Source organism: Simochromis diagramma, unplaced genomic scaffold, assembly GCF_900408965.1.
Source record: "Simochromis diagramma unplaced genomic scaffold, fSimDia1.1 OVJJ01000487.1, whole genome shotgun sequence".
In the NCBI taxonomy this organism is placed as follows: domain Eukaryota; kingdom Metazoa; phylum Chordata; class Actinopteri; order Cichliformes; family Cichlidae; genus Simochromis; species Simochromis diagramma.
This window is the reverse complement of record NW_024387305.1, coordinates 5,542,474-5,569,717: the sequence shown is the minus strand read 5'-3', so window position 1 is coordinate 5,569,717 and position 27,244 is coordinate 5,542,474. Positions and strand designations below refer to the sequence as shown.

The 27,244-nt window shown below is 38.3% G+C and overlaps 1 protein-coding gene across 1 annotated transcript; it reads right to left on the bottom strand.

The window, feature by feature from the left end:
• Positions 1-1,975: 1,975 nt before the first annotated feature.
• LOC120717043 (neuronal acetylcholine receptor subunit alpha-3-like) lies at positions 1,976-26,759 on the bottom strand. Its single transcript, XM_040004842.1, is given in 8 exon segments — positions 1,976-3,596; positions 4,914-5,176; positions 6,594-7,236; positions 8,857-9,064; positions 10,303-10,412; positions 12,747-12,791; positions 13,813-13,952; positions 26,376-26,759. Coding segments are annotated over 8 exon segments (1,593 nt in total). The 5' UTR covers positions 26,434-26,759; the 3' UTR covers positions 1,976-3,470.
• Positions 26,760-27,244: the final 485 nt, after the last annotated feature.

Genomic DNA, 27,244 nt, shown 5'->3' with positions numbered 1-27,244 from the left:
TTGCAAAATCATGTTCATTAATCAGCGTTGTTAACAGCAGCAACAGACTGTGGCTGTTTGCACTTATATTATACTTAGGTGAAAATATTAGAAAATAACTGAAATAAGCAGGAGAACTTTCAAATATTTTCATGTTTACTACAACTTCCTTAAATATTCCAGGCAGAATGGCAGTCCAAGCATTTCACAAGGTGACACATGTCAAAAATAATAATAGTACTATTAGATTCACATTCTTTACATTCTCACAAGTGGGCCAAGCAGCTAAAGTAGAGTCAGACAGCAAATGAGGCTCTGCGCACCCAGGTTGAGGTTTCAAAGATTAAAATGCGGGATACAGAAAAATATATTGCCTGTCATGGCGAGTTCATGTAGATCTCTATAGGTAGTGCAAATGACCAGTGGTCTACAAAAAGAGCTAGCTGCAGACTAGAGCTGAATAATTAGTTTGAAAAGGAGAAAGATACCCAGTAGGAACAAACAGAGAACGGTTGTCACACTGAAAGGGAGAAAGAAGACCAGGAGATAATCCAAAGCCTGAAGGATGATGGCACTGTCAATAACAATAATATTAATAATAATAACTCAGATTTATATAGTGCTTTTCAAGGAACCCAAGGTCACTTTACAAACACACACACACACACACACACACACACACACACACACACACACACACACACACACACACACAAAACAACAAAAAAAAAAGGTCAAAGGCCAAAGGCTTCAGTGAATACATGACACTGTATCTGTTTTTGAAAAATGCCCAGAGACAGGGCATTGTGGATCTCAGAGGGAAGCATGTTGTACAGAGTGGGGGGAACAGAGCTGAAGGGTCTGTCCTTGAAGGACTGTGGTCTGATGTGGGGGATGGAGACTAAGCCTTTAGTTGAGGAATGAGGAGCAGGGAAGGAGAAGGTCCAATAGGTGAGGTGGAGAAAGAGCATGAATGGATTTGTAGAATTCTTTCTAATTATAATTTAATTTACAAAAAACCCCAAAAACAAACAATAAACATAAAGACAATACAAAAAATACTCATATGATGATTGAATAATCATCAATAAACAATAAAACATTTAAAAAATATATAGGTTTTATCTTTTAGTTTTAAGTTAAAAGACAATTACAAACAACATGAAATGGTTAGTGTTTAAAGACATCAGAATTTTCTGAGGTGAACCATCCAAATGTGTTTGACATATGAAGCAGGTTTTTCATATTTTAGAATATGACACTTAAATCTGTCACAATTATTTTGCAATGTATTTATTTAAAGGTCATAAAATGTATGCACTAAGTAGTACTCTCCAGTTCTTCCCAGCTGAGAGCAAAAGGCAGGATATCACTTCTTGCTAACAGTCCCAAAGAGGTGTTTCACTTTATGTTGTAGAAGAAAAAACACAGCTGTGAAAATGTCTGCAAATGAGTGTGTTCTGTAAGGAACATTAAGTATAGAACTACTGACTCATTGCAATATTCAAACAATGACTGCTATGTGCAGCTGGGAGATTGACCCTCTGATAATCATGATTATATGGCAATGTCATGTGTAATTATGCATTTTACCCTAACACTAAAATTATGTCTGAATAGCACAAAACAACATGCTCTTCCATACGACATAACAACGGGCTTGATTATACCTCTGGCAGCTTTTTGTTAGAGTAATGACACACATATGCAACAGTGTATGTCAGTGTATATTTAAAAAATGGTTTAATGAAGTCATAGATTTTTTTTAGCATCATCGCAAACCTTTTCTGTTAAATGCAACCCCTTTTATTTGAAGAAATACTCATTTTATTTTGAAATTCAGACAGTCTGACAAAGAATGGCAAAGCTCCTTTGCAAAAACAATATTTGCTTCTTTCAGCAAAGGCTGTCTGTTTCAGGTACATTAAAATATAATATAATATGATGTGAAAAAGAAGGATAAATTAAATTCAACATATTAAATTAAATTAAGCTTATATTGCTGTACAATTCATATATAAATATATATATAGAGAGAGAGAGATAAAAATGGAGCTGTGTGGTAAAGCCAGAGCAATTAAATCTTAATTTTTATGAATAATATACCATTCATCTCACAATGTGCAAAACCAAAATTCAGATTAATATATCACCAGCTATAGGTCAAAGCCATCAAAACTTCTGTGATACATGTTTCTTTCATCATGTTTGTGCTTCATAATAATCAAAAGTGACAAGAAAAAAGAAGATTAAATTAGTCGCCATGGAATTGGATGATAGAATCCTCTCATGAATTAATAGATGTAATGCTATTTCAGGAGCAACTAATCAAATACCATTTAATCCAATATTTACCAGGCCAACCAATTACCTCGTGGAACATCAATTAGAGAGAACATTTATAAACGTATGGTTTCTAATTACAAATAGAAGAACAGCCTGCCCTTATCTGTAAAAGCACTGCCAAGCATGCCAGTAGTCTCAACTGTAATTGGAAATGGCACAAAAAAGCAGCAAGCATGATGACTCTGACAGTGGAATTCTTGATGAATCAGACTGGGTAACGGGTATGACAGTTATCAGTCAGCTCAGAGGAGGAATCTTGCAGGGTTAAGTTCAGTTTTTGTATCATCTCTGCTGGAAGTACAAAGTTCCAAGCATCTGTTGAATGTCCGGGTTCCAGTCCTAAAGGACTATTCAGTGTGCCGAGTTTTGAGCTGAGCCAGACTGTTACAGAAATCTATTACAAGACAAAAACCAATCAATTACATATTTTGGCAAAATAAGGATGAGGCATGAATCTGAGTTTCTGACTTCTTTATCACATTTATTTTTTGCCAGAGGCAGAAATTTTATGAAAGCAGTATACAAAATTTCCCAAAAGGAAAAGATAGGTCAAAATTAAGCTGTGTGAACTTCGTTGCCCCTATGGACTATAAAAGTTGGACGTGACGATTGTAAGATCACTCACTGGTTAGAAAAGCCCAGTTCTGATGAGCCAATTTTAGCGATATAGATGTTAGCATGTATGTTTTGAGAGCTAAATGGATCTGAGTAATAAGGTAGACTGGTTTTGCTTTTTAGGAGGGTGCAAATGCTAGAATTTTACCCACAAAGCTCGGTCTCTGAGGCTGTTAACAAATTTAACTACACAGGAAATCATTATGTGTCCAATATTTGTATTAAAGATACTTTAAAAGTACAAATGAATAAACATGGTCAAGAGGTAAAAAAGGAGTTATAGAAAAATCTGTTTTACCACGAAAGATGAGCTTATGTGTCGAGAACATTTTAGACTTCACTGTTTCTTTATTTCTATTTGCTGCAAAAGGGAAAAAACACAAAAAACCAGCAAAACCAGCATACCAGATAGTGCTTAGGACTTAAAAACTCTGTCTTTTGATTTGTCGGATGAGAACTGAGAGTCCATTAGTTACTTGTTTGAGATTGGTCTATGCACAGGGTGACTGAGGACCCTGACGGGCTAGCAGTTATGAGAAAAAGCCAAAAAGAGGCTGGATGAACAGGCCCATAGTTCCCAGGACGCACACGGTCACAAATACCCAAAGGAAGATTCTATCAATCACCATGGCGACGTACTTCCAGTCATCCTCCACCTGTAAGTAAGGGAGGGGACAAAATAAGAGGTGTAAAAAGACAGTGTCAGTGGTTAGAAATGAGAGATAAACATGAACAGAGATCATTTAAAAGCAGGTGAAAAGGCATGCATGGTGAGAGAGACGCACGTGATTCAATATCTCAGTGTGTTTGAGGTTACAGGAGTCAACACAGAGAAAGTGTGGGGGGGGGAAGGAAGACGGAAATAATAGAAGAGAGAACAGCTGAAAATTTCTCGTAAGTCAACAGAAAACTGATACATAATTTACACAGGGAGAAATTACTATGATAATCACATTCAAACCACAACGTCAAAAATAAATAAATAAGCAACAGGCGTTTTGACAAAGCTGATTGAGGCATGAGTTTTGCATATCAAAGGCTCCTTTTTGCCTTGTGGGAGATTTCACCCACTTTATTTATAACTGACAGAGAGAGGAGGGAGATTGTTCAGTGCAAATCTAAAATTATTTGCTTCTAACTTACATTGTTGTAAACTTATAGAGCAGGTTACGCTCTGCAACAATACAACAGCTCTCCCTGCCAGCATATTTTTTTGTTAGTATGGAGTGGTTTTGCATAAATACATTATGGATGCTTACTATGTATTTGCTTTCCGTGAACGTCTGTACATTTATATAAAGTACAGAATTACTGGAACAATGTATCTTCTGTGTGACAAATGTATGCCTAGTATTTGCTTACTAAAATAGAAAAGCCAAAATCAAACTGTGTTTTAGTCAAATGGAAACACAATGTGCATATGAACTGGAGTTAAATTCAACATCATACTGTGAGAATAACCAACAAAAAACAGCTGCAAGTTAAAATCTTATTTGATGGAGCAATGTTTCCGTTTTAGTTTACTGGAGCTAGAGCCAAGGCATAGACCTTCTTTCACAAACAAAAGAATCAGAAATGCAATGAGAAATGGTAATGATGGATTTAGATTTCATCACACTGGGACTTCTTTTATAATCTCAGTGCACAGACAGAGGATAGATGAGCTAAACTAAATTTGATGTATATGAATTTTGCAACCTTGCTGACCTTTATTTTAGTAAAATTCTACTTGGATGTTTTAGATGACAGCAGTTACCCCTTTCCCCACTGTCCTATCAACCACTTTCAAACCCAAAGAGGGCAAAGGAAATGCACATGTTATGTTTTTCTTTTTAAATACATTTTTTAATTTCGTTAATATAAGTCTTAAATTGAAACCTGAGTGAGTTGTTGTGAGTGTGTTTTGCTATAGGAACATCTATTTGATTTGTTTAACTCTTACTGTCCACGGACAAATGATGAGAATGCCTCACCTCTTTGGCCTTGTTGCGGCTCCTCATGTTTTCAGCAATGTACTTGACGCTCTCGATGGCCTGTTTAATCTCAGGTGACACCACAGAAAAGGCCACGACTGTGTTGATGCTTTGGTGACTCAGCTGACGTGTCATCTTCCCAGGGTCTGGGGTTTCTGGGGTTTCCTTCCCATGCTGGCAAGGGCAGGGGCATTTCTTTCCAGTGCAGCCCTCCATAGTTGAGAGCTTGCTTTCACCAAACTCCAGACAGTTAAGCGATCCTCCTCCAAACTGTTGGGAATCATAATCAATTAAGATTAACTTATACGCCCTCCTTTATTTCCAAATAGACATTGGCTTGTTTCATATGTAGATATTTAAGTGAGCTAAGCAGTCAAACATCAACTGATATTAAGGAAGGACTTGTTCCTTTTCACTGAAGCTTAGTGTTCAAGTAGTACAAAAAAACTAACCAAAAAACAAGAAAACACCCACAAATATTTCCAAAAATGTAGTGTTTTGTTTCTTTTTTTATTTCAAATATTGTATAACAAGACAAAACTGCACACTCTCAATCTTAACTAACTGAAGCTATTTAGTTCATTGAACTACCAAATAAACAAATTGGTACTCTCTTTCCGGGCAGACACTTCTGCTATAATTTTGTTCGTATTTAACAAAATAAAAATGCAGACATAAGTGTACACCTTACTCAATAAATGGGCCACAAGTAGGGGTGACGTGGGACGCAAGTGGCCCCCAGAGTTTGAGACCCCTGAACTAAGCTCTCTTTCCATGATCGGTGACAGAATTGTTTTGTAAGAGTGTAAGGCTTTGTTTGTCACGGAGACCGTGAACTTTGCAGCAGAGCTAACTAAGCATTATTGGACCTGCTACAGAGTCATAACCTCAGTGCAAATAACGGAACGACAGCTGTCACTGACACTGACCTACATCACTTGTGATAAACCGAATCAAAAAAGTTTATCATTAAACTATTTTTGTCGGCTAGGATTAGGGATGGGAATCAAGACACTGTTCTTGTGAAGAACCACTTCCCAGTAGTTTAGTTTATTGGAATTGTTGGTCTGTTTGCCTATTGATCCAGTTCATGTGCCGGAGAACAAAAATATGGACATTACATTTAAATTTTTATTATTTTCATTGCACAAAAGGACAAGAGTTCAACAATAAAGTGGAAACTTCATCCAGAACAGAAACAACCGCATTATGCTGCTAACACAACTTTGGGTCTTTGCAAGCATCTGCACAGACAGCATGCTAACATGAGCAGTCAGGCTGCAGCCTCTGGTTTCTACCCGTTCGTGTTTCTACAGTAGAATCACTGTGACGATCACTTTAAAGTCTCTTTGTGCTGGTTTTCATCTTTGCTTTGTGTTGTCAGCTTTGTGTTCATACCTAAAAGATCACGTGTGTCCTCATTAGGACAGGGATTTGTGTTGGTGTGCGGGGCTGTAGCCTGTAGGTTTATATTGTTAATTTGTAATTATGAGATGGTGTATTTCAGATCATTCATCAGTAACATGAAAGTAACGTAACGAGTACCATAACAAATATCTTTCTCCTGAGAGTAATTAAGTAACATACTGCACAACTTTTAAGAAACGTGTTCTGTGTAATACATGACTGTATTGAGTAATGACCCCAACACCAAGGGAAAATACTTCCAATACATTCAACAACCAGATGTTTTGTGAGCAAAACCACTTACCTGCATTAAGCTATTCTTCCGTTTTCTCCCTCCTTTTCCTCCTCCGCCTCCTCCTCCCCCTCCACCTCCTCCTGCCTCCCCACTGCTGTCCAGCCCCCCAACTTTGCTGTTCTCATCAATCGGTCTCCGCATTAGCATAATCCTCGGTAGCACTTTGAGAAACACCGAGCGCACCCAGCCCGGCATAGTGTGGGTCATTGGTGTGCGATAATGTACATTCAGCACAAAAACAGTGATGACGATGCTGAGTGTGACGAAGATCATTGTGAAGAGGAGGTACTCTCCAATGAGCGGGATGACCAGCGATGTGGAGGGGATGGTCTCTGTGATAACAAGTAGGAACACAGTGAGGGAGAGCAGGACGGAGATACAGAGCGTGACCTTCTCTCCACAGTCAGATGGGAGATAGAAAACCAGCACTGTGAGGAAAGAGATGAGGAGGCAGGGGATGATGAGGTTGATGGTATAGAAGAGTGGCAGACGCCGGATGTAGAAGGAGTAGGTGATGTCTGGATAGATCTCCTCACAGCAGTTGTACTTGATGTCATGTTTGTAGCCTGGAGCATCAATGATTTCCCACTCGCCACTTTCCCAGAAGTCTTTCAGGTTCACCTAATACATGGATAAAGATCTTAAAAATCACAAAATCTGAAGAAAAAAAACATATTTAGAATCAACAAGCTATATTAAAAAGGCTCCCTTTTCTGTTAGTATAACCCGCATTATTTTCTTCAGGTAAATATGATGAATGGGAATTTGCAAGAAGTTGCAAACCAATTTTGAATTTAAAAAATGTCATGGAGCCACTGATTATCCACTGGACCTCCCCTAGGTCCAAGCAAAGTGGTTAATGCATGAAACAGTTACATTCTAAATGCTAATCTTAAAATTCACCTGTTTTCTGTATCTGTTTGAATAGCAGATGAATAAATTAAACAAACTTGCTATATCCAGTTACCAATGACTGTTGCATTTTCAGGAAGTTAATTAAAATAAGTGTTTAAGCAGCACCAACTTTTAGTTCCCTATGTGGTCTTCTACATGCTTGATTTTATATTCCTAATAATGGAACTCACACTGTTTCCTAGATGCTCAGGTCTTTAAAACTCTGTCTTTTTACCAGTGAGCAGAAATTTTTTTTTTTGCAGAACTCTTTTTCTAAGGAAATTGTTCCCACGTAGACATATTTTAATAGTTTACGCCACTAAAATTTAAAAACAAAAGTATCTATAACTCGAAATTTCAACTTACTTTTCTCAAACTTTTGAGTTAATAACTCAAAATTTCGAGTTAGCGCTGCCAATTAGTAATCTACATAAATGACGTCATTTCGTTGTTACCCGGAAGCTGAAGCCCTCAGCTACAAGTGCTACAGCTAAGCTACCAGTATTACAGCCAGTCATGAATGCACAAATTGCTGATTATTTTCAGTGTGGCTTCACAAATTATGAAATCCTTGTGTTATTAGCTGAATTACATGGTGTTACTATCAGCGAACGTACTCTCGAAAGCGGCAATTTGTTGTGATCTGGTTTTGAGTGCGCATTCCACGTAGATTACTGATTGGCAGAGCTAACTCGAAATTTCAAGTTACTTTTCTCAAAATTTCGAGTTAATAAGTCGACATTTCAAGAAAAAATCTCGAAATTTTGAGTTAATAACTCGAGTTATGGTTACTTTTTTTTGTGGCGGAAACGGGCTTGCATATAACAGCAACCCATTCTTGACCAACATTAAAACTGTAGTTATTTTATCAGCTTCATCCACATTTTTTTTTAAAAAAGAATACATTATAGCAACCATCCCAGATATTTTCCACAACTAAGGATTTCATTTAAATGATTATTATTTGAGACTCCAGGCTATACTTCTATATGGCCGTCATGCCTGAGAAATTACTACTTTGGCCTACAGCAATTTGCCACATATCACTTTTTTGTCGAACCCCATTGAAGTTATGGTTCTCTGACTGTGCCACTGGCTGCAGAAGACATTATACAGCTTGTTTTACAGACCCAATAGAGCTCTTCATTACTTGCAAAGTGACCTTTTGTGTAAAATTGATGGAGGTGCCCTTTAATAAAATAAACAGTGAATTTAAAAAAAAAACTAATGGGTTTGAAATGCCTGTTGTATCTAACTGGAATGAAGTCTGTACTAGGCAGAAAGAGAAGAAAATGAAATAGATAGTTTATTGTTATACGAGGCTTAAATGCAGTTACAAAGACTGACCTTGGACCCAATAAGTACCAGGTCAATCTTGGCTTTGTCATAAGTCCAGGACCCAAACTTCATAGAGCAGTTCTGATAGTCAAAGGGGAAGTAGGTGATGTCCATTGGGCAAGATGATTTAAAAATTGCTGGAGGAACCCATGTGATAGTTCCATCAAACTTCAGCAAGGCCTTGGTCTTATCCTCCACCAGAAAATCTCCTACAGCACTGTGTAAGACAAACGTGAATGTATAACAAGGCGTACAATGTATTTCCATGGCAAACAGTGCATGAGAACGTAGACATGTGGTGTGAATAGGACACAGAGGTTAGGTGGAAGGTAGAGATGTCAAACAATGAGAGAATACGCAAGGAGAAAACAAAGGCACAGAAGAAAGGGGAGAAGATAAAACCAGCAGTTATGGAACAAAGGATTATTAGGATTAAATAGTAGAGAACAATAAAGCTGCATTATGTATTATTGTGAAACACAAAACGACCTTTGATTAACAATATGAACCTTTGTTGTAAGTAGAAAGAAGTAATGAGTCTACAATTAACTGAGCTAAAACTGAGAGAATACAATGCAGCACAAACTGACCCTGAACAACAGGGAGTCCCATTAGCATATTTCACGGAATTTTCTGTTGGAAACTCTGAAGGTATAAAAGACATTTGTGCTTCAGAGAATATGGCCATTAATGCAATATTGTAATAAGGCTATTCTCATGCTGAAATGACATAGAGGGTTCTTTGTCAGTGCTTTTTTTTAAATTACCCGCAAGATTCATGAGCAAGGGGAAAATGTTAGGTGTTGCGCAAAAGCGACATTAGCATTCATTTGGAACATCTCTTCTGCTGACTTGTGATAAATACATATCAACAGTTTATTTTTATTTCACTTCTTCACCTTTCACAGTTAGCTGCTCTTCTACCACCATTAGAGCAGCTAAATGATCTGTTTGTTGTTTGGCGTTGGTCAGTACACTGAGTTTAGGAGTTATTTTAACAAAAACATCTGCCTGCTGCTGGAAACAGGGCTGATAAACCTAGGACGAAACCTGCAAACCCACATTAAAATTGCAGGCCAAAACAATGAAGAAGAGGAATATAAAACACTTCTAATATTATACTGAAAAGTCTGAGTGGTTTTACCTCTATGTAAGATCTATTGGTAATAAAACATTTACTAGTACAAGTTTAAAATTTCCGACATATTCTGGTCTGGGTTTAAAGAAACGGACACTTACAAGCAGGAAAATATAAATCACAATAATAATAAATCAATATAATCATTCACCTTTGCATTTTATAAAGAATTCTTTTAAATAGTTATTTTTATTTTGGCCATTATTATGGTTTTAATTGCTATGTTATAATCACTGATTGCATCGCATACTGTTGCCATAACAGAGATCCCAGCTAAGCTATATAATTTATGAGTGTTATGATGTTGACAGCCTCACTTGTTGTAGAGCACAATGTCGGGTCTCCAAATCTTGTTCGATGGGACTCTAATGAACTCAATCCCGTCAAACTCTGCAGGCTTCCATCGGAGCTTGTAGTCATTCCAAATCTGACGGAAGGGAAGGGAAAAACAGTTTTACCAGACTCGGGATTCAACCATCTGCTTTATATTTTGCATTGTGTGCTGCAGACAGTATTAGTCACTGGAGACATCCCCCTTCTTGGGAATATTTTGAAAAACATATTTATACTGCAGGCAGAACTTTCTTTGATCTTTTACAGTAGTGCTAAATAAGGGTATTATAGAGAAAACAAATCTGAAGGCTTTCATTTGCTTCTACATTAGCTCGTGAGTGACAAAATAACACTATGTGATATCAACAATAGCCTGCATAAAGAGCAGCGCATAGAGACGGGGCGTATGAATAAATAGCTCCCTGACAGAAATAAAGGAAGAGTGCATTCAACATGTCCGTAGGTAGCATTTCATGAGCTGTATATCCATTAGTCTTGGCTATCTGCATGTCATTCAAGATGAATTCATTCATTAGAAAGGCAGATTAATACCCAGTTATGACCTGGAAGCTGTTTAATTAACCACTTCATGCAACACTGCCTTTTTCATTTGAGAGTTTGCATTGTGATTGGCTAACGATGTAATTCATGATAGGCTCAGTTGTGCAGCTTGTTGTGACCGTAAAATTTCAGCATAAAAAAATAGAAAGAAGAAGGAAAATATAAGTCTATTTAGCCTCAGTAAACAGGTACAGAGCAGTTTGTTTACAACAATAGGCTTGCCAGTGTAATTATGGTTATATTGTGGCTATGCCACTGGACGTCCAGCGTTCTGGGAAAGCACAGTTTTTTCTCCTTGTCACAATTAAAGGAATAGTGAGAATATTAACCCAAACTATGGTTCAAAGAATGCAAAATGTCTGTGTACTCTATATACTTTTCATGTATTTTCCACACATTTAGCAAATGGGATTACATGTTTGTTTTAAAGAAATATGTAATACATTGGCTTAGTTATAAATAGCAACATGTTGTGCCAAACCTATGTTTTTGGATATTTGGGAGATGCTCAGTTGTCTGAATCTTTATTGATTTTTGCTGAGGAAATGAGTAACCATCATAATTACTGATCACTCACTCAAGACTGATTAATATGCAGGTATCATCCTGAAAACTGAGGCTTTTTCAGGGCAGACCAAGTCAAAGATGTTACCACTGCTTAATTAGGAAATAGGTTTTATTATTTGTTCTACTTGTTTCATTCATTGCCTACTTAATAAACTTAAGGGAGAAATGCTATTTGTTCATTTTGATGCATATTTAACTCAACATGTATTTCACTATTTATTTATTTGTTTAGAGTTAGATTTTTTAATAGACTGATGGCATCTCTAGTCTTTGATAGAAGCTTACTTTGAACCATGAGGTTGAGCCCGTGTGCCCACCTGAATGTGTCTACATATCTACAGTACTCAAAGAACCTGTATGTATATGTGTTACATTAAAGTTTTCCTCCCACTTACATAAAGTAGTCAGTGGAGCTAGATTTCAAAGAGTACACAGCTAGGATGTTTAAAAATATTGTGTTAAGGCTATTGAATAAAGAATCCCCTGCAGTCAAACTGCAGAACAGTTGCAATAAATACATCAAGGGGCAGATTTCTAAAGTGGCTTCCACTGTAAACCCACTGCTGTGATCCAGTGTCTTTGTCAGTGATTGTGGTGTTGGCACTGCTTGTCATTAGCAAGGACTTGTTGTAAACAAAACAGCCACGCCATTACAAACAATATATGAGATTGTACTATACAGGCATTTCAATATATTTTAATTGGAAAGCTCGGGGATAGCAGCACCACTGAATCACATCAGATTCTACAAAATGTTTGGCTTTGTAGAGCAATTAGCCACCAATTTAAGAAAGATAAAAATAAATCAATAATGCTTACAAGAAGTATTTGTAATCTTTTAAGCACAGATTAATAGTGGAGGGAAAAGGGAAGAGGAAACAAAATGTTATCAACGAGGTGAAAGAGAGAAAATGTTATTGGCTGGCAACGTGAGGTCAAGAGTTCAGGGTCTGTAGCTATAGATCTGCTGAGCTGCAGAGCGTGACTAGCAATAATGCTAACATTGATCACTGGGCTGATTCCATTTCCGTGTTTATGTGAGCTGTCTTTGTTTTCTTATCCACTCGTGCTCTCCTGTTTATTCCAACTAAATGTAACATTAACTCACAGCTAAAAGACAGACTGCAGCATCCCATACTGCTTAGTACGTGTAAACAATGTGTTAGAACATATGAACCTCGTCGGGCTTCACTTACCCGGCTCTCTGCAGACCTCAACTGTGAGGTAGGTCAGTGAAATTGTTAATGCATGCTGTGCGTGATGTGTTTATCTGTGTTTGTGTGTGTACATGGTTACTCACATGCCTGAGCCATAAATTTGTTTCCATGATTTGATTCACCTCATCCTGCAGAGACACAGAGTAGGAAAAGAGCTCATTAGCGAGCAGATGTGGGTGTGTTTGTGTCTGTCTGCTTGTGCATGTGTGAGACAGACTGTGTTGCTGCTTCAGCCTACTGGAGGGACTACAAGAAACGTGCACATCTTAGTCCTCTGTTATATATGATTAACCGAGAGGATCAATAGTGAGCAAGTTCCTAATAAATGAAAAGGTTACTTAGTTTACATCCTCTACGCCTTGTCCTTATTCAGTTCTGATTTGCAGTCTTAATATTTTTACATTATACAGAATCGACTTAAAGAACTTTGTAAAAGCCATGTCTTGTAGACAAACAGACAGGTGAAAATGTGTGCATAAACACACACATAATGACACATTCATGCAGTGCCACCACACCCTGACATTCACATCCAGGCGCTCACCTTTAAATTATTCTCACCTCGCTGAGCAAGCAGATAGAGGTACCTCACAATCCAGTCTGGAAAAAGGCCCCTGCTGGCAATTTCCTCTTAATCTCAGGATTTCCACTCTGAGGTGAAAACCTCTTTTCACTGGGGATTGCACAGCACCCCCACCTCCATCACCAGTTTTGAACTTAACATTGCCAAAGCACAGCAGCATTGTATAAAAACACTGTGAGGCATTTTTGGAATCTGTGAAATTGAACAGACTAAATAAAGTCTGCATTCACTTTACGCTTTCACTTCTCTCGTTCCACGGCTTATCTTCTTGCTCTTGAGTTTCAAAGGTAGGAAATGTGATCAAGATGTTCTTGGAATGACAACTCACTGTTCACACAGACTATCATAAAATGGTGAGAAGTTTCTATGAGTGACAAATGCATAGATACATTTGGACAAATACATAAAACAAGACAGTTGCAGAATGTAGAAAAATGCTTAAAACACTTTCAGCATTACATTACAGTCTTTAAAAACCCGTGTGTGTGTGTGTGTGTGTGTGTGTGTGTGTGTGTGTGTGTGTGTGTGTGTGTGTGCGTGTGCGTGTGTGTGTGCATAAAGCTTACAACTTTAACCAGCTGGGAGATGGAGACCTCAAACTCCACAGTGACTGGGTCAGAGACATTCTCCACTGGTCTGATGAACTGATTATATCGTCTAAACAGCTTCCTGAAAAGTCGGTCCTCAGCCTTTGATGAGAGGCAGTCTGAGGGTGAAACAAAGATGTAACAGGAGAAATTCATCTAAGATAGGGATTTAAAAAAAAACACAGAGAACGCAACAAAGAAGGATCAAAAATGAAATAGAAAAGAAAAATGATATATATATATCAGACTCTTCTGAAATTCAACGCACCAAACATCAATAAGTCTTTTCAGTTTATAAAATTTATGAAGAACTCTCTTTAGATTACAACTTTTCTGCTTAGATCATCATAGTAAAGAAAGTGCTTTGAACAAGTCTGTGCCGTGAGATAACCTTTAGGGTGCTTTTCAGTATGTTTGAAATGATGAAAATTGAAGAATGATAAGTAAGGAAGCCAAGAGCAGTAATGTCAAGTTTCAATTCTTGCATGCTGCAAAAAAACCATAATAATAATAATAATAATGATAATAATTACAACAAAACATGTTGTTTTTCTAGTTTATTTGGATTTTTTTTTATTTCCTTTACATTTCTTTCTGATCATTTGTTTAACTGAAAATCTGCAAAAGAGGAAAATAAGGTCATCATTTCATTGAGGACACAGTTGCCTCACACCCACCTTCCACCTTAACCTCTTGAGCAACATTTGCAGTCTCACTGCTTCTGTTCATTTCTCAACACCTTCTTTCTGGACTGCCTAAAATCTTACTGGACCTGTCATTGTTTAGCTCAGTCACTGTTCATCTGTCTGACCCAAGACTCAGCAGTTCCAGTTCAGAATCCACTGTAATCCAGGTGTGTGGCACCAGTTGGCAGACAGAGTGAACAGCTACCTGCTACAATGTGTAGCAAGGTAGCTACCTAGTAGCATTGTTTCCTGTGGTTTCTTGAAAGACAACGTACTTCTGTACATATCAGTATTTCCTGTAGGTTAGCTACAGCTGAGCCCTGAAGTCATGGATAATGCATAGTGGAGTTTCAAGCTTTGCAGTGCAACACGGTGACAGTGGATTTAGCATGCTTCAGTACAGTCTAAACAGGTATTGTTGAAAATCCATTGACTTGACATGAATCTAGTAATGAACTAAGCACCGCAGTAATTCATCATGAGGGAAGAATATTTTACTTCTGCCTGTTTGCATAGCACTGTGGATGGGTGTTACCATACTGAAGACAGCATGGAATATAAACTAAGTTAAACTCAAATAAACATGTGATATCTAAATGTAAATAAATCACTGTGACATGCATGTCCTCTTCTCTTCTCCTGAATAATGGTAACTATAGTTTGGTAGGTGTTGGAAGCTGTCAGTGTTCACCCATATGAGAGCATGAGTTATTATAATTTATCTATATATAGGTGTTTGTCAGGACTGCAGCTTAAGGGGTGTGTACGTAACCAAAATATGAAGAGCTTATTTACTTCCAGGAAGGAACCTTGAAGGCTTCAGGCCGAGTATCTGTCTATTTAGTGGGAAATGCACAGCAAGCTATTTTAACATAGTGCAGAGGAGCTGCAGACTGCAGCCTGAGGACAGGAGATGAGGTGCTGAAAGTTTTTTGTGTGTGAGGAGTGAGGGGAGCTGCTATTTCTTTAAGCTTGTTCCCCATTCAGGATTCAGATTTCAAACTTTTGGCTTCACTGTGGGGTAACGTGAAAACTCTGGACTCTCATGGAGTGTCCAAAACACACATGCCAGTATCATGGGAAGTGATGTCAGTACAGAAGTACCTTAAACCTGCATTCCTAATAATGGTCACCATGGACAATTACTGTGGTTGCAAAAAGACTTCTGGTCCTATGCAAAATAGAAAAAGGATTTCTGACTTGACCTCTATTAACACTTGTTATTACACAAGTATGTCATTACAGTAGCCAGTGAACGTGTAGCTTTACAGTCAGATTCCACTGCTCTTATGTCACATCTGATTTCTGATTCTAAAACACCAAGAAATATCAAAACAGGACATTACAAAGCAGTGGAACACATCACAGCAGCAGTTAACAACTACTTGGTACAGGTCTATGTGGCATACCATCTATGTGGACTCTCCTGGATACTAGTAACAACAGTATAATTGCACTATATATTGCCTCTTATCTTATAAGTTAAGGTTATAACGCTAACCAGAACTGCCACAAAATAAAAACACCTTAAAATTATTGCAGCATTTAGGACCAGCTGACCAACTGTCCAAAAATCATTAGCCATTGCTGCATCTTCACCAAGTGAAACACTGGGTGAGTTTTATTGTGAGGTCACAGGAAAATATTTGACACCACAATCCATAATTACAACTAATAGCAGCTGTTGATTTTATGTACAAAAACAAACAAGTTCTTAAGGTGGTTTAGAAGAGAATAATTGATGAACGGGAATGGAAGAAGGTTATGAGCCAGGTTAACAACTTTCCTGTGCCATCACAGCAAAGCTGCTTAGCTGTGCTGTTGGCACAGAGTTACTGGCATGAGACAAAGTCAGATCACATTTGTTCTTGGCGTGATGAAAAGAGACCAAATATTGAATGAACATAAATGTGTCTGGTTGTGCTATAAACAGAAACAGTAGTTGTGTCTGTTTTAGTCCATGCTCAAGAAGTGTTTGTTTCCTCCAGGATTCTGTGACTATTAGACCACATTTACTGTTACCACCAGCAACTACATCCATCGCCTAATCCAGCAGAGCTAGAATCTTCAATATTACATTTGATCTAGAATTTATTCTAAAGAAGACTGAAACTACATTCAGGACCAAGATAAATCGGTTACTGGGGTTGTGTAAGCTGTGCAAGTTTTCAAAGTGAGCTGTATCAAAGCAATAAGTTTAAAGTTCCCCACACAGCTTGCTGCCTTGAAGCCAACTGAGTCACATCATTTACACTCCTGCAGTTTGTGAGGATGATCACCCACTTTTCATCCTTCAAGACCCCCCAGTTCTCTTGGAGTTGTCACGCAGAAATCCCGCTCACGCTCCCCATCACGCTCTATAAATATATCTAGATCAATACCACATTCGTCTCTGCAGGGCAGCTTGAATGGAGGAGAGAAGATGCAGGACAGAGTATTTTGCAAGGAGAATGAGGACACAAAATAACGGACAAAAGAAACAGCTAAAACAGCAGGTACACAAAAACACAACAATTAAGAGACAGAAGACAAAGAGACATCTAATGTTCAGGAGAACTTCTTCACCTCAAAGACACAAGCAGATTTTACCTTCGGGTGTTTCATTATTTATTTCCCAAACTTTTTTGTTTTTTGTTTTAATAAATGCTATTCTTACTTGACTAACAGCAGTCAAATTGAGTTTGGGATACATGAGAGCAAAATGTTTTAATTAAAACGGACTTCTTTGGAGAAGTCCTTGAAATCCTGATGATGAAATATTATGGGCTCAAAATGTGGTCATAAATATTTTGTACTTGTAAAAAAGATTTGTATGTGTAAAAAAGATTTGTGTGTGTAAAAAAGATTTTGTATGTGTAAAAAAGATTTGTATGTGTAAAAAGAATTTGTGTGTGCGTAAAAAAGGTTTGTATGTGTAAAAAAGATTTGTGTGTGCGTAAAAAAGATTTGTATGTGTAAAAAGAATTTGTGTGTACGTAAAAAAGATTTGTATGTGTAAAAAAAAATTTGTGTGTGCGTAAAAAAGATTTGTATGTGTAAAAAAGATTTGTGCGTGCGTAAAAAAGATTTGTGTGTGGACTTAGAAAAAAAAAACCCTGCAAGTTACAAGTACGGATTTTGACCCTATTTTTCTTCCTTTCATCTGATTGGTCAATGTCATGTCAATCACAAATGTAACAATCCAATCAGAGAACAGATGGGTTTGGCAGTCGGAGGGGCGCTTTTTTTGAACTGCAGGTCTTTGAAGGGAATAAATGCCCTTTTACATGCCAACCCAGCGTTTTCCTTCATCACCACCAAGGAAAACAGTCTGTGGTTGTCCGAGTTTGGTGATTTTTGTGTCACAGGACTACGTGTTTAATACAGGGACTTCCACAGCCTTTTCAACAGCGCTGCGGCCCGCGGGGTGGGGGCGGGCAGTGTTTTGGAAATGACAGTCTTCATTACAAAGCTTTCTTCGTTATGAATGAGCATACATGTTTTTATTGAACATTTGAAGAACCAGCAAAAAAAACAAACTCTTGTAGAGGACATAAAGTCAGAGATAGAAAAGACAAGGAGCAGGTGCATCTAGTACAGGTAGAGCTGCTGCAAAAACCCACAGAGCCCAGCAGCCAGCGTAACAAATTCTGGATCCTTTGCCTTTAGTTAGCATTAGCAGCACATCCTGCGTCAGATGTGAAAGGACTTTTATGCTGCGCACTGTGACTCACAGCAATGGTCCTGGGTCAGCCCTGACTTTGTGTTAAACTAATCCTAAAGTAATAATGGTATTTCTAACCACTGATATACCACAACTTTTTCCTTTCAACAGCTACTGAAAGTTAGGGGACCTAGCTGCTATCGGATATTTATATAGCGATCCTCCAGCTTCAAACTGTATCACCCTTCAAGGACCTGCAGTTCAAAAAAGCGCCCCTCCGACAGCCAAACCCATCTGTTCTCTGATTGGATTGTTACATTTGTGATTGACATGACATTGACCAATCAGATAAAAGGAAGAAAAATAGGGTCAAAATCCGTACTTGTAACTTGCAGGGGTTTTTTTTCTAAGTCCACACACAAATCTTTTTTACGCACACACAAATCTTTTTTACACATACAAATCTTTTTTACGCACACACAAATTCTTTTTACACATACAAATCTTTTTTACGCACACACAAATCTTTTTTACATATACAAATCTTTTTTACAAGTACAAAATATTTATGACCACATTTTGAGCCCATAAAATATTGCTGACCCTATTACATCAAGATGCTTCGCTCAAAGGCAGAAGATAACCGTCTTTATGCACAGAACAATGACACCAGAAACATAGCTTGTGTTGAACTTCTGATGACAGCCCTCTAGAGAAAACAACAAGAGAGGAAAAAAGGAAAGAAACACCAAGACAAGAAGTCGAGGGAGAGAAGAAGGGAGTAAGGGAGAGGAGAGACAGACTGGAAGCAAAGCCTTCTTGAGATGTCACTCAGAAGATTATGACTCCAGACTTCATAGCCTGCTGTCTGGTAGCTACTTAGCATGTGCTAATGCTGTGCTAAATAGAGTTTAAAGGGAGTATGGTAACAGACACTTCACATCTGATCCAAAAAAGGAAACAGTCCGTTGCACAATGACTATATTTTTCAGGATACAAGCGAAAGACTGAAAAAGACAAAAAAGAAAAGAATGAAATTTGAATTAAAATATAAAAGAAATGAAGTAGAAAAAAATGTTTGACTAAAACGAGCTGTCACGGTGCTTCATCTACTTGTTAGTATAATTACAAAGACAGAGCTGCTCCCTGCTACACATCCACTGACTAAACCAATTCTTTGATCAAAACCTGGCATTTATACACACACTCGCTCTCTCTCACAAACACACACATATGTATGCCTACATTTAGCTTGGTCAGATGCATTCCCCATTGAGACTTTAAAAAAAACATGTTAAAGTGAAATGATCTACTCACTTTGATCTGTATTTATCACATTTACCCTCACTTGCCAATTATTAGTCCACCAGTCAGAACTTCCCAATTTTTAATGGACACTTTCATCATAGTAGGATTAATGCATCAAATTGGGTAAAGAGTGGGAAAAAATAATTATGTAGATAGGAACATATTTCACACACTTGTGAAAATTAAAATGAGATCTGTGAAAAGGTGCATAAGAACAAAATCACGGTCACACATGCGCCTTTCTCTGTACTCAAGACTCTAACTACATTCTTAGGTTTTGCTGTTGATAGTTCATTAAGCTCTCTCTCATATCTTACCAAGCACATGAGTCTGTCAAGCTAAGCTTGATCCCCAAATATGGATGTGCTGTATATAGAGCTATACTAAAGAACAGCATTTTAAAAAAAGAAGAAGAAAGATTCAGTAAGGCGTTAATCCCTAGCAGTTACACTAGAATTGTAATTTTAGCATGATTGGAGCTGAAGGAACTGTTAGCATAACTAAAAATACGTTATGATGTGCAATTCGTCAAATCCGTCTTTTGTTTATCAGGACACCTTTTTTTTGCATTTGATTAATCTATATGTTTTTCAACTATCCTACAAACTGTACCTCGTCTTCTGGTTTGGACCCAGGAACTGTCAATCACTGCTGCTTATTTTGGACTCCATATAACATAAAATCCCGCAGGGGATATGCCAGGGATGGTATGAAGGATGGGATTTTGATGATTTAGGGACAATGTGTTGATTTTAAGCATTCTGTAGTTAGGATTATTCCCTTAATATCCATCCATCCATCCATTTTCTATAGAATATATTGGGCCATGCTGAGAACAATGGCCTCGGACTTGGAGATTCTAATTGTCATTACTGCCGCTTCATACTTGGGTGGGAACTGCTCCAATGCGAGCTACAGGTCACCACCTGATGAAGCAAACAGAACCACATCATCTGCACAAAATCACCAAGGTGAAGGTCCACTTAGAAATTCTGCCCATTAAAATCTCCGAACAGAATCGGTGACAAAGTCCAACACCTCTTGGCAACAATTCCAACTTATTGCCAGCAATACACACCAAGATGTTGTTCCACTTGTACAGGGGCCAATGTCTTGTAACAGCAAGGCAGACACCCTATACTGAACAGCTCCCATGGGATACCCCGAGGGTAACCTTTTTCCAATATTAATTTAAAACAGTTGCATTTTCCAAAATAAACTAAGTTCTGCTACAAGTGCACTTTTTACTTAATAGTTGCCTAATTATTTCCTTGAGTGGGAGGAGTTACAACTTGTCTCGAGATAAGCTTTGAATTATCATATTTATATTTCAGATTCCTAGTTATTTTCTCTTTTTTTCCCCTCTAATTTGATTATTTTCCTTAGCTTGGGCATGTCTTTAGTTTGGCCACCTTAACCTGCACTGCAAATATGGTGCACTAATCCACTGCTGTGATGAAAAATGGGGGAAAAAGAAGATTCTAAGGCCCTTTTATTTCTGCCTGCACTGCTTAGCTATCTTTCCTACAGAGATGTTCTAGTGACTTAAAGGAAGCATCTCAGTTTGTCTTTTGACACCACTGCACAGCTCTGTTCTTTACTGTTTAAGCGGATCATCTTTTTGATGGGACTCAAAAAATAAGACAGCTACAGTGTATGATACAGGGGGGGGGGGGGGGGGATATCCTGGTTTGAGTTAACAACATATACACTTAATGGACTCAAAAGTAGAGAAGCAGGAAACAGGAGACAAGCTGGTGTAGAGGAATACCGGACAGATAATGCTTATTGTTAAAGAAGAGACAGTTTTATTGGCCGTGTGAGAGGCTGGTGTAAGAGTAAGCCATTTAGCCTTTAGCCTCCCCTGAGCATGCAAATGCTTTTAAAGGAGAGTGAGAAAGAATGAAACAGAAAGGAATGGAGATAGACGAGGGTTCCTTTTTTATGTACAACGCTTATATGGTAAACACTGTATAAAGCTGAAGTGTTTATTTTTCCTGTGTGCCTGTAAACTGAGCTGAAATGCATTGAATTTAAGTGACAGAGATTAGTGGGAGTGGAAAAGGAGAGAGAGGAAAACAAGAGAAAAGACCGATGAGAGGAAAAGAACCTGAGAGATTAGTGAGTGAGAAAGAGGCGAAGTCACAGAAAAGTGAGAGACAGGTGCAAAAAGCCCAGGAAGATAGGATCGTGGAGCAGCGAGTGTGTGTATGTGTGTCCAGTTAATGGAATACCATGAGATGTGACTGATGCCTTTAACAGCAAAGGCTCCACACTTGTGTTCAGGCAAAATCTACAAACAGCTTTGTTTGATTTGTCTTTTTTATTGTATTCTTTTTGTCCCGACGTTCTCAGCAGATGCTAATATTGGTCAAGCATAGCTCTTTTTGAAGGACTTGTGACATTCATGCTCGACTGCACGCATTTCGCAGTTCTCATCCATTTTTAACTTTTTTCACCTTTGAAATGAGCAGATCTAATAGAAATTTCCCTGAAGGCATGCTCACAAAAAAACTGGGTTACATGAATTTGAATATGTTTCATGGAAGAAAAGCGCTCAGCCTTTGTAGTTCAATATCTCAGTGGTCCTTTGCTCATTTTAGCATGTGCATTTTGTCATTATTAGGTGCGAATGTGACCCTGACCAGGAATGTAAGTGCCCATATATTCCTTTCTCTGGATGTAGGAGAAATATCATTTTGACTTTGGGCCATGACAGAGTGAGAAATATTTTACATGCAAACTGAGAAGCCATTGTTTGATGTTGACAGGAAGTATCTTTAGCTCAATATTCCATTAGAAAAACTGTAAAACTGTAACATAAAGGATCGCATTTATCCACAAAATAAGTTTTAACAACTGACAATGGACACATTTTCACAAACATCACCCGAAGCCTTCTACTCTAAAAACTGAACTCCAACAAACAGGTTCAGCCTTTATGAAAACCGGCGGATGTGAAGCGAGGGATGCAACATGAGGTCCTCTCAACACATTTATCTGTGACTCAGTTCATATTTAGCCACGCCCCCTCTGCTCTGTGTTCTGCGCTATAAATGTTACCGTGATATAAGCCTCGTTACCACACAGCTGCAGTCATGCGGGCACACACAGACACAAACACACACCTTATCACCACAGTTCACTGACCGGATCATCAGTCATGCATTCAATTACATTATGAGAATAGCCTTTATTTGAATACAAGGGACAGTGCTGTGACTATATGCAAGTTAAAGTAACACACAATAGTAGCACTTCTGAAATCACTAGAGGCAAACTAAGCATTGCTTGCTTAATTGGTGTTTACAGTTTGTGTGTTATCCAAATATATGGACACAACTGCAGCTAAAGGTATGGTTACATAAGTTTTTCCACGTTTTGCACATTCACAGCTTTCAAAAAGGATGAATTCATGCGAGTAATATTAATCAGTGTCACAAATCACTAAAGACCATTACCACTGCTAATTTGAGATTAGGTGCAGCTGTGGCTCAGCTGGTAGAGCAGGCCATTTACTATTTGGAAAGTTTGTGGTTCATTCCAAGGTTCCTCCAGTTCACGTTGGGCAATATACTGAACCTTCTCAAGTGAGATGCATCCATCAGAGTGTGAGTGAGTGTGTATGAGACAGATAAAAAGTGCTTAAAGTGCATAGAATAAAGCACTGCATGAATGTGTGTAAATGGGTGAATTTGGCTTGTAGTGCAGAAACGCTTTGAGTGCTCAGAAAAAGCAGAAAAGTGCTATATATATATATATATATACCCGTCCATTTACCAGTACAGAAGTTTGTATTCTGATAGTGTCTCCAAACTTAGTGCAAACTTTGTGCAGGCTGACTGAACACAGGGTCAGAAGTGAATGTTGAACTGCCCATGAGCCAGTTTTGGCTGTAGATTGTGCTGAAACAGAAAAAGAAGACGGGTGCTTTAAAATGTCCCTTTCTGAAGTGATGGAGTAAATGTTTGCGTGCCCAGCTCATCCAACTCATCACTTGGTCAGAGGGGAGTAGTACAAAGCAAGTTTTATGGGTCAGGAAGCTATGTCGAGTTTAAAGTCAGAGTTTTGTGTGTCATGAAAGAGGCTCTATTTATTTTAACCTGGTTAAATCACCATGGTAACTTGTGCTGAATGCATAACCTGCTCAAGAGCAGAGTTTCAGTGTAAAATTGGAAGTGCCATGTTTTTATTTGTTTTATGTGCAGTATGTATTCTGTCCTGTTGAATGTATTTGTGCAACTTGTTAAGCAGGAACTACAGTACCATCACAAATGAAACCCAGCTGTAAAGTTACAGCCTAAAGCTTTACTGTGCAGTGCACATTCACTGAAATGTGCACATATTCAGCTGGTGATGCAGAAAATATAAATATATATAAATATTTTTTTATATATATTTATATTTATAGACTGGATTCTAAGCTTAGAATTGAGCTGCCAAGTCTTTCTTGTTTACTCAGCTGGAATTTCAACTACTGGAACACGTACCAAGAATGCCTTTTCCATCAATAAAATGAATTTCGCTTTGATCTGCAGACAAACTAAAGGAATTTCCACGTCTCTGTTTTCAGGCTATGGCACAGTAACCTTTAATGTTTAATTGTATCCAATTTAAAGTTCAGAGCTCTAATCTGCAGCAGCTCCTCTTAGAAACAAACAGTGCATTCTGCATTCAAATAATTAACTGGAATAAAAATTGGGGGTTTTTTTTACCGCCCTGTGCACTAAATCCCAAGATTAACAATTTTTGACAGCATTAATCTTGTCTTATTTGCAACAGGATTTTATGATACTGTTATGTTTATGTTCCTTATAGAGTTTCTCTCAATTATATCATCATCTCTGATTGGAGGAACCAGCACTCAGTGGTCTCAGTTTTGGGACTTTGTAAAAACATGGGATTTGGTCATTAAATTATCACCAGGGAACATGACATTTAATCTGATTATTAGAATTAATTTGTGTTCCTAAATTTATTTAAATGCCCCACATTGAAATTTTCCTACACTGTAAAGGATGAAAATCAGCATCATCTTAGCAATCTTGTGAGATACCTGGTCAAAATGCTTCAGCTTCTTTCTTAGAAGCTCACTGTCTTTAGAAGTGTTTATTAAATTTAGTTACAACAACAGATGAAGGGTCAAGTTTAGTTTTTTTCCAAAATTCATGTGACGTGATTTAGGTACAGGCGTGATATGGACTTGGAATAAAGAATGTGTATAAAGGCTGATACACCATAAGAAAGTCTGCCTGCCACCATGCATAAATCAGATAGCTGCTATTTATACCCTTGGAGCAAATGTTTACATTAAAGCTTGGAAATGCTGCAGCATAATTACTGTCGCTGAATTTATTCCACATAGTGGCTCCAGGTCAGATCCAGGCTCTCTGCTCAGCTGCGGTCAATGATTAAGATACTGGCTGCATATCAATAATCACAAATTCTTCCTTCCCTTTCATCATTCCAAGTTGGATGGCATCCTTATCTCCTTTCCTTGAGCCTCATCTCAATGCCTTTCCTTCTTTCTGCCCTGCCTACCCCTTTCTCTTCTTTCCTTCTCTCTTTCATCCTTTATCCTGGCTTCCTACTATTTCTTCCTTCCATTCTCATTTCCTCCATTCCTCCTCCTCGCCTTCATTTCCTTCTTATCTTTGACATTTCATTCCTATTCCCTTCTACCCCAGCTATCTTTCCTTCTTTCTTCTATGAATCTTTTTGCACCAGATCTTCCCTCTTTTCCAATCTTTCTTCTATCTCCCCTCCCTTCTTTGTTTTCATCTTTATCTTCTTCCCCCCCCCCCTCTCTCTCTCATGGCCCTTCATCCATTCCTATCTTCAACCCTTCATTACCCGATTTCCTCGCTTCCTCACTGTCTAGCTTTCTTTCCTCCTTCTATCAGTCATTTCTTGCGTCCTCCCTTTTTTCCTACCTTTCTATATATATTTTATGAATCTTCTCTGGACAAAGCTGCTCTTGTCTGAAAAAAACATACACTTTTGTATGTTTTAGTTTAGTCGATTATTTTTACTGCTAGTTGAAAATACCTTAATGATTATAAGTTTAACTTTATTACAACAATCAAACGAGCCTTCAACAAGATAACTTTAAAAGTATCTCATGCTAAATATGTAATGTTTTGTACCTATCCTTTGCTACAAACTATAAGAACAAACAAGAAATGAATACAACTTTTAATTAGTGTCGTAATTGGGGTGAAACGAAATAAGGTCATCAGATTCATCCGAAGACACGCATTGCTAGGAGGGTTTTTATCAAACGCCTGCAGCAGACCAAGCCCCCTCCTCCTGACTAAAACCCTTATATCTTCTTTCTGTGTGAATAAACAAAATTGGCACAGGCCTCGTATAACCTCCAAAAGTCTCGCTACCTGTAAACGGGGAAACGGAACTGTAATCTGTTTTGCTTAGTGAAATCACATCGACCCTTCAAAACAAAATTAGCATTCATTAAAATTCATTTGCCTTTCTCCAGATTTTTCCGCATTTCGTTTTTGTTGACCTAGTGTTAGAGTCGTAAGAAAAGAAGTTTTAGTGCAAAAACCTAAAATTTATGTTTTGGCAGGAAATCTTTTGCATATTTTGACGATATTTTTGCTAATTATTCAAATGATAAAAACGAGAAAAAGTTTGGAGTCGACATAGCGATGACCACAAAGCACTGGAGGATGGCAGAAAAAGACAAAGTTACTAAAAGACGCCTCGGAGAACGCACAGTAATTCAGCCTAATCACCCCAGAATCACCAAGTTAACTATCAAGACACTGACGCGCAGAGAGGCTCCAGTGTCCTGGAGCCTTGAAAACCATGCAGCCAAAAATCCTCATGCGTCTGTAATCTGCAGAATATACTATATAACTCTACCTTGAATAAACGCCACTCACCTTGCGCCTTCAAACCCACGAGTAAAAGCAGCAAAGTCCATCTCTCCACAGACTGCATCTCTCCCTTGTGTCGTTTGGGGATCCTGATCACTTTTTTTTCCTGAAGGAAGCCTGTCTCTTTAATCGATGAGACGAGAAATAATGTGAGAGGGCGTGAAAATGTGCCTCTCTCCCCTGGTGTCGTCTATCTCGCTTTGTCGGTGCGCTCCTTCCTGATATGATCCCAACTTGACTTCATACGTCCCTCCCCTACGAGCGCAAAAATCTCCTCTGGCGCATCCATACGGATCAGCACAGGGAGGGAAAACCGTCCCAACATGCGCAAAGTGATCCCAACACTGGCAAAAAGAGAAATGTCAAAGATCGAAGAGGATATGAACCTAAAATTAAAAGTATGACACATTCAAACTTAAGTGCCACACGCGTAATATGCTGTAATAGTTTTTGGGGGGCGCTCAGTGTGACATTGTGTGATCTGATCCAGATCCAACAGTAAAATCTGCGGATACTTTATCTCATTCCAGCTGCTACATATTGGTTAGAAAGTTGCACGGCACACGCAGGACAGAATGATTTGTTTGTGAGACGGTCAGTGAGTTTTAGTGTGCGCTCTCCGTGGTGCTGAAGTGTCCACACAACAGCCAGTTTACTTTATTTGACTCGTTTTTAGCCTTCACGGCGTTTTCTTGTTTGAAATAACGTTTTGAAGCACGTCCGCATAAACCAGCGAGTTCGAGAACAAGTACTGCATTAATCCAGCGAGTTTGCTGAATTCCAAAAACTGGAGCTAGACCCCTTTGCATGCTGTGTCTTCACCCGACCACTGAAGTGCAGCACTGCGCTGTTCTGAGGAGGAAAGTTTATCTGCT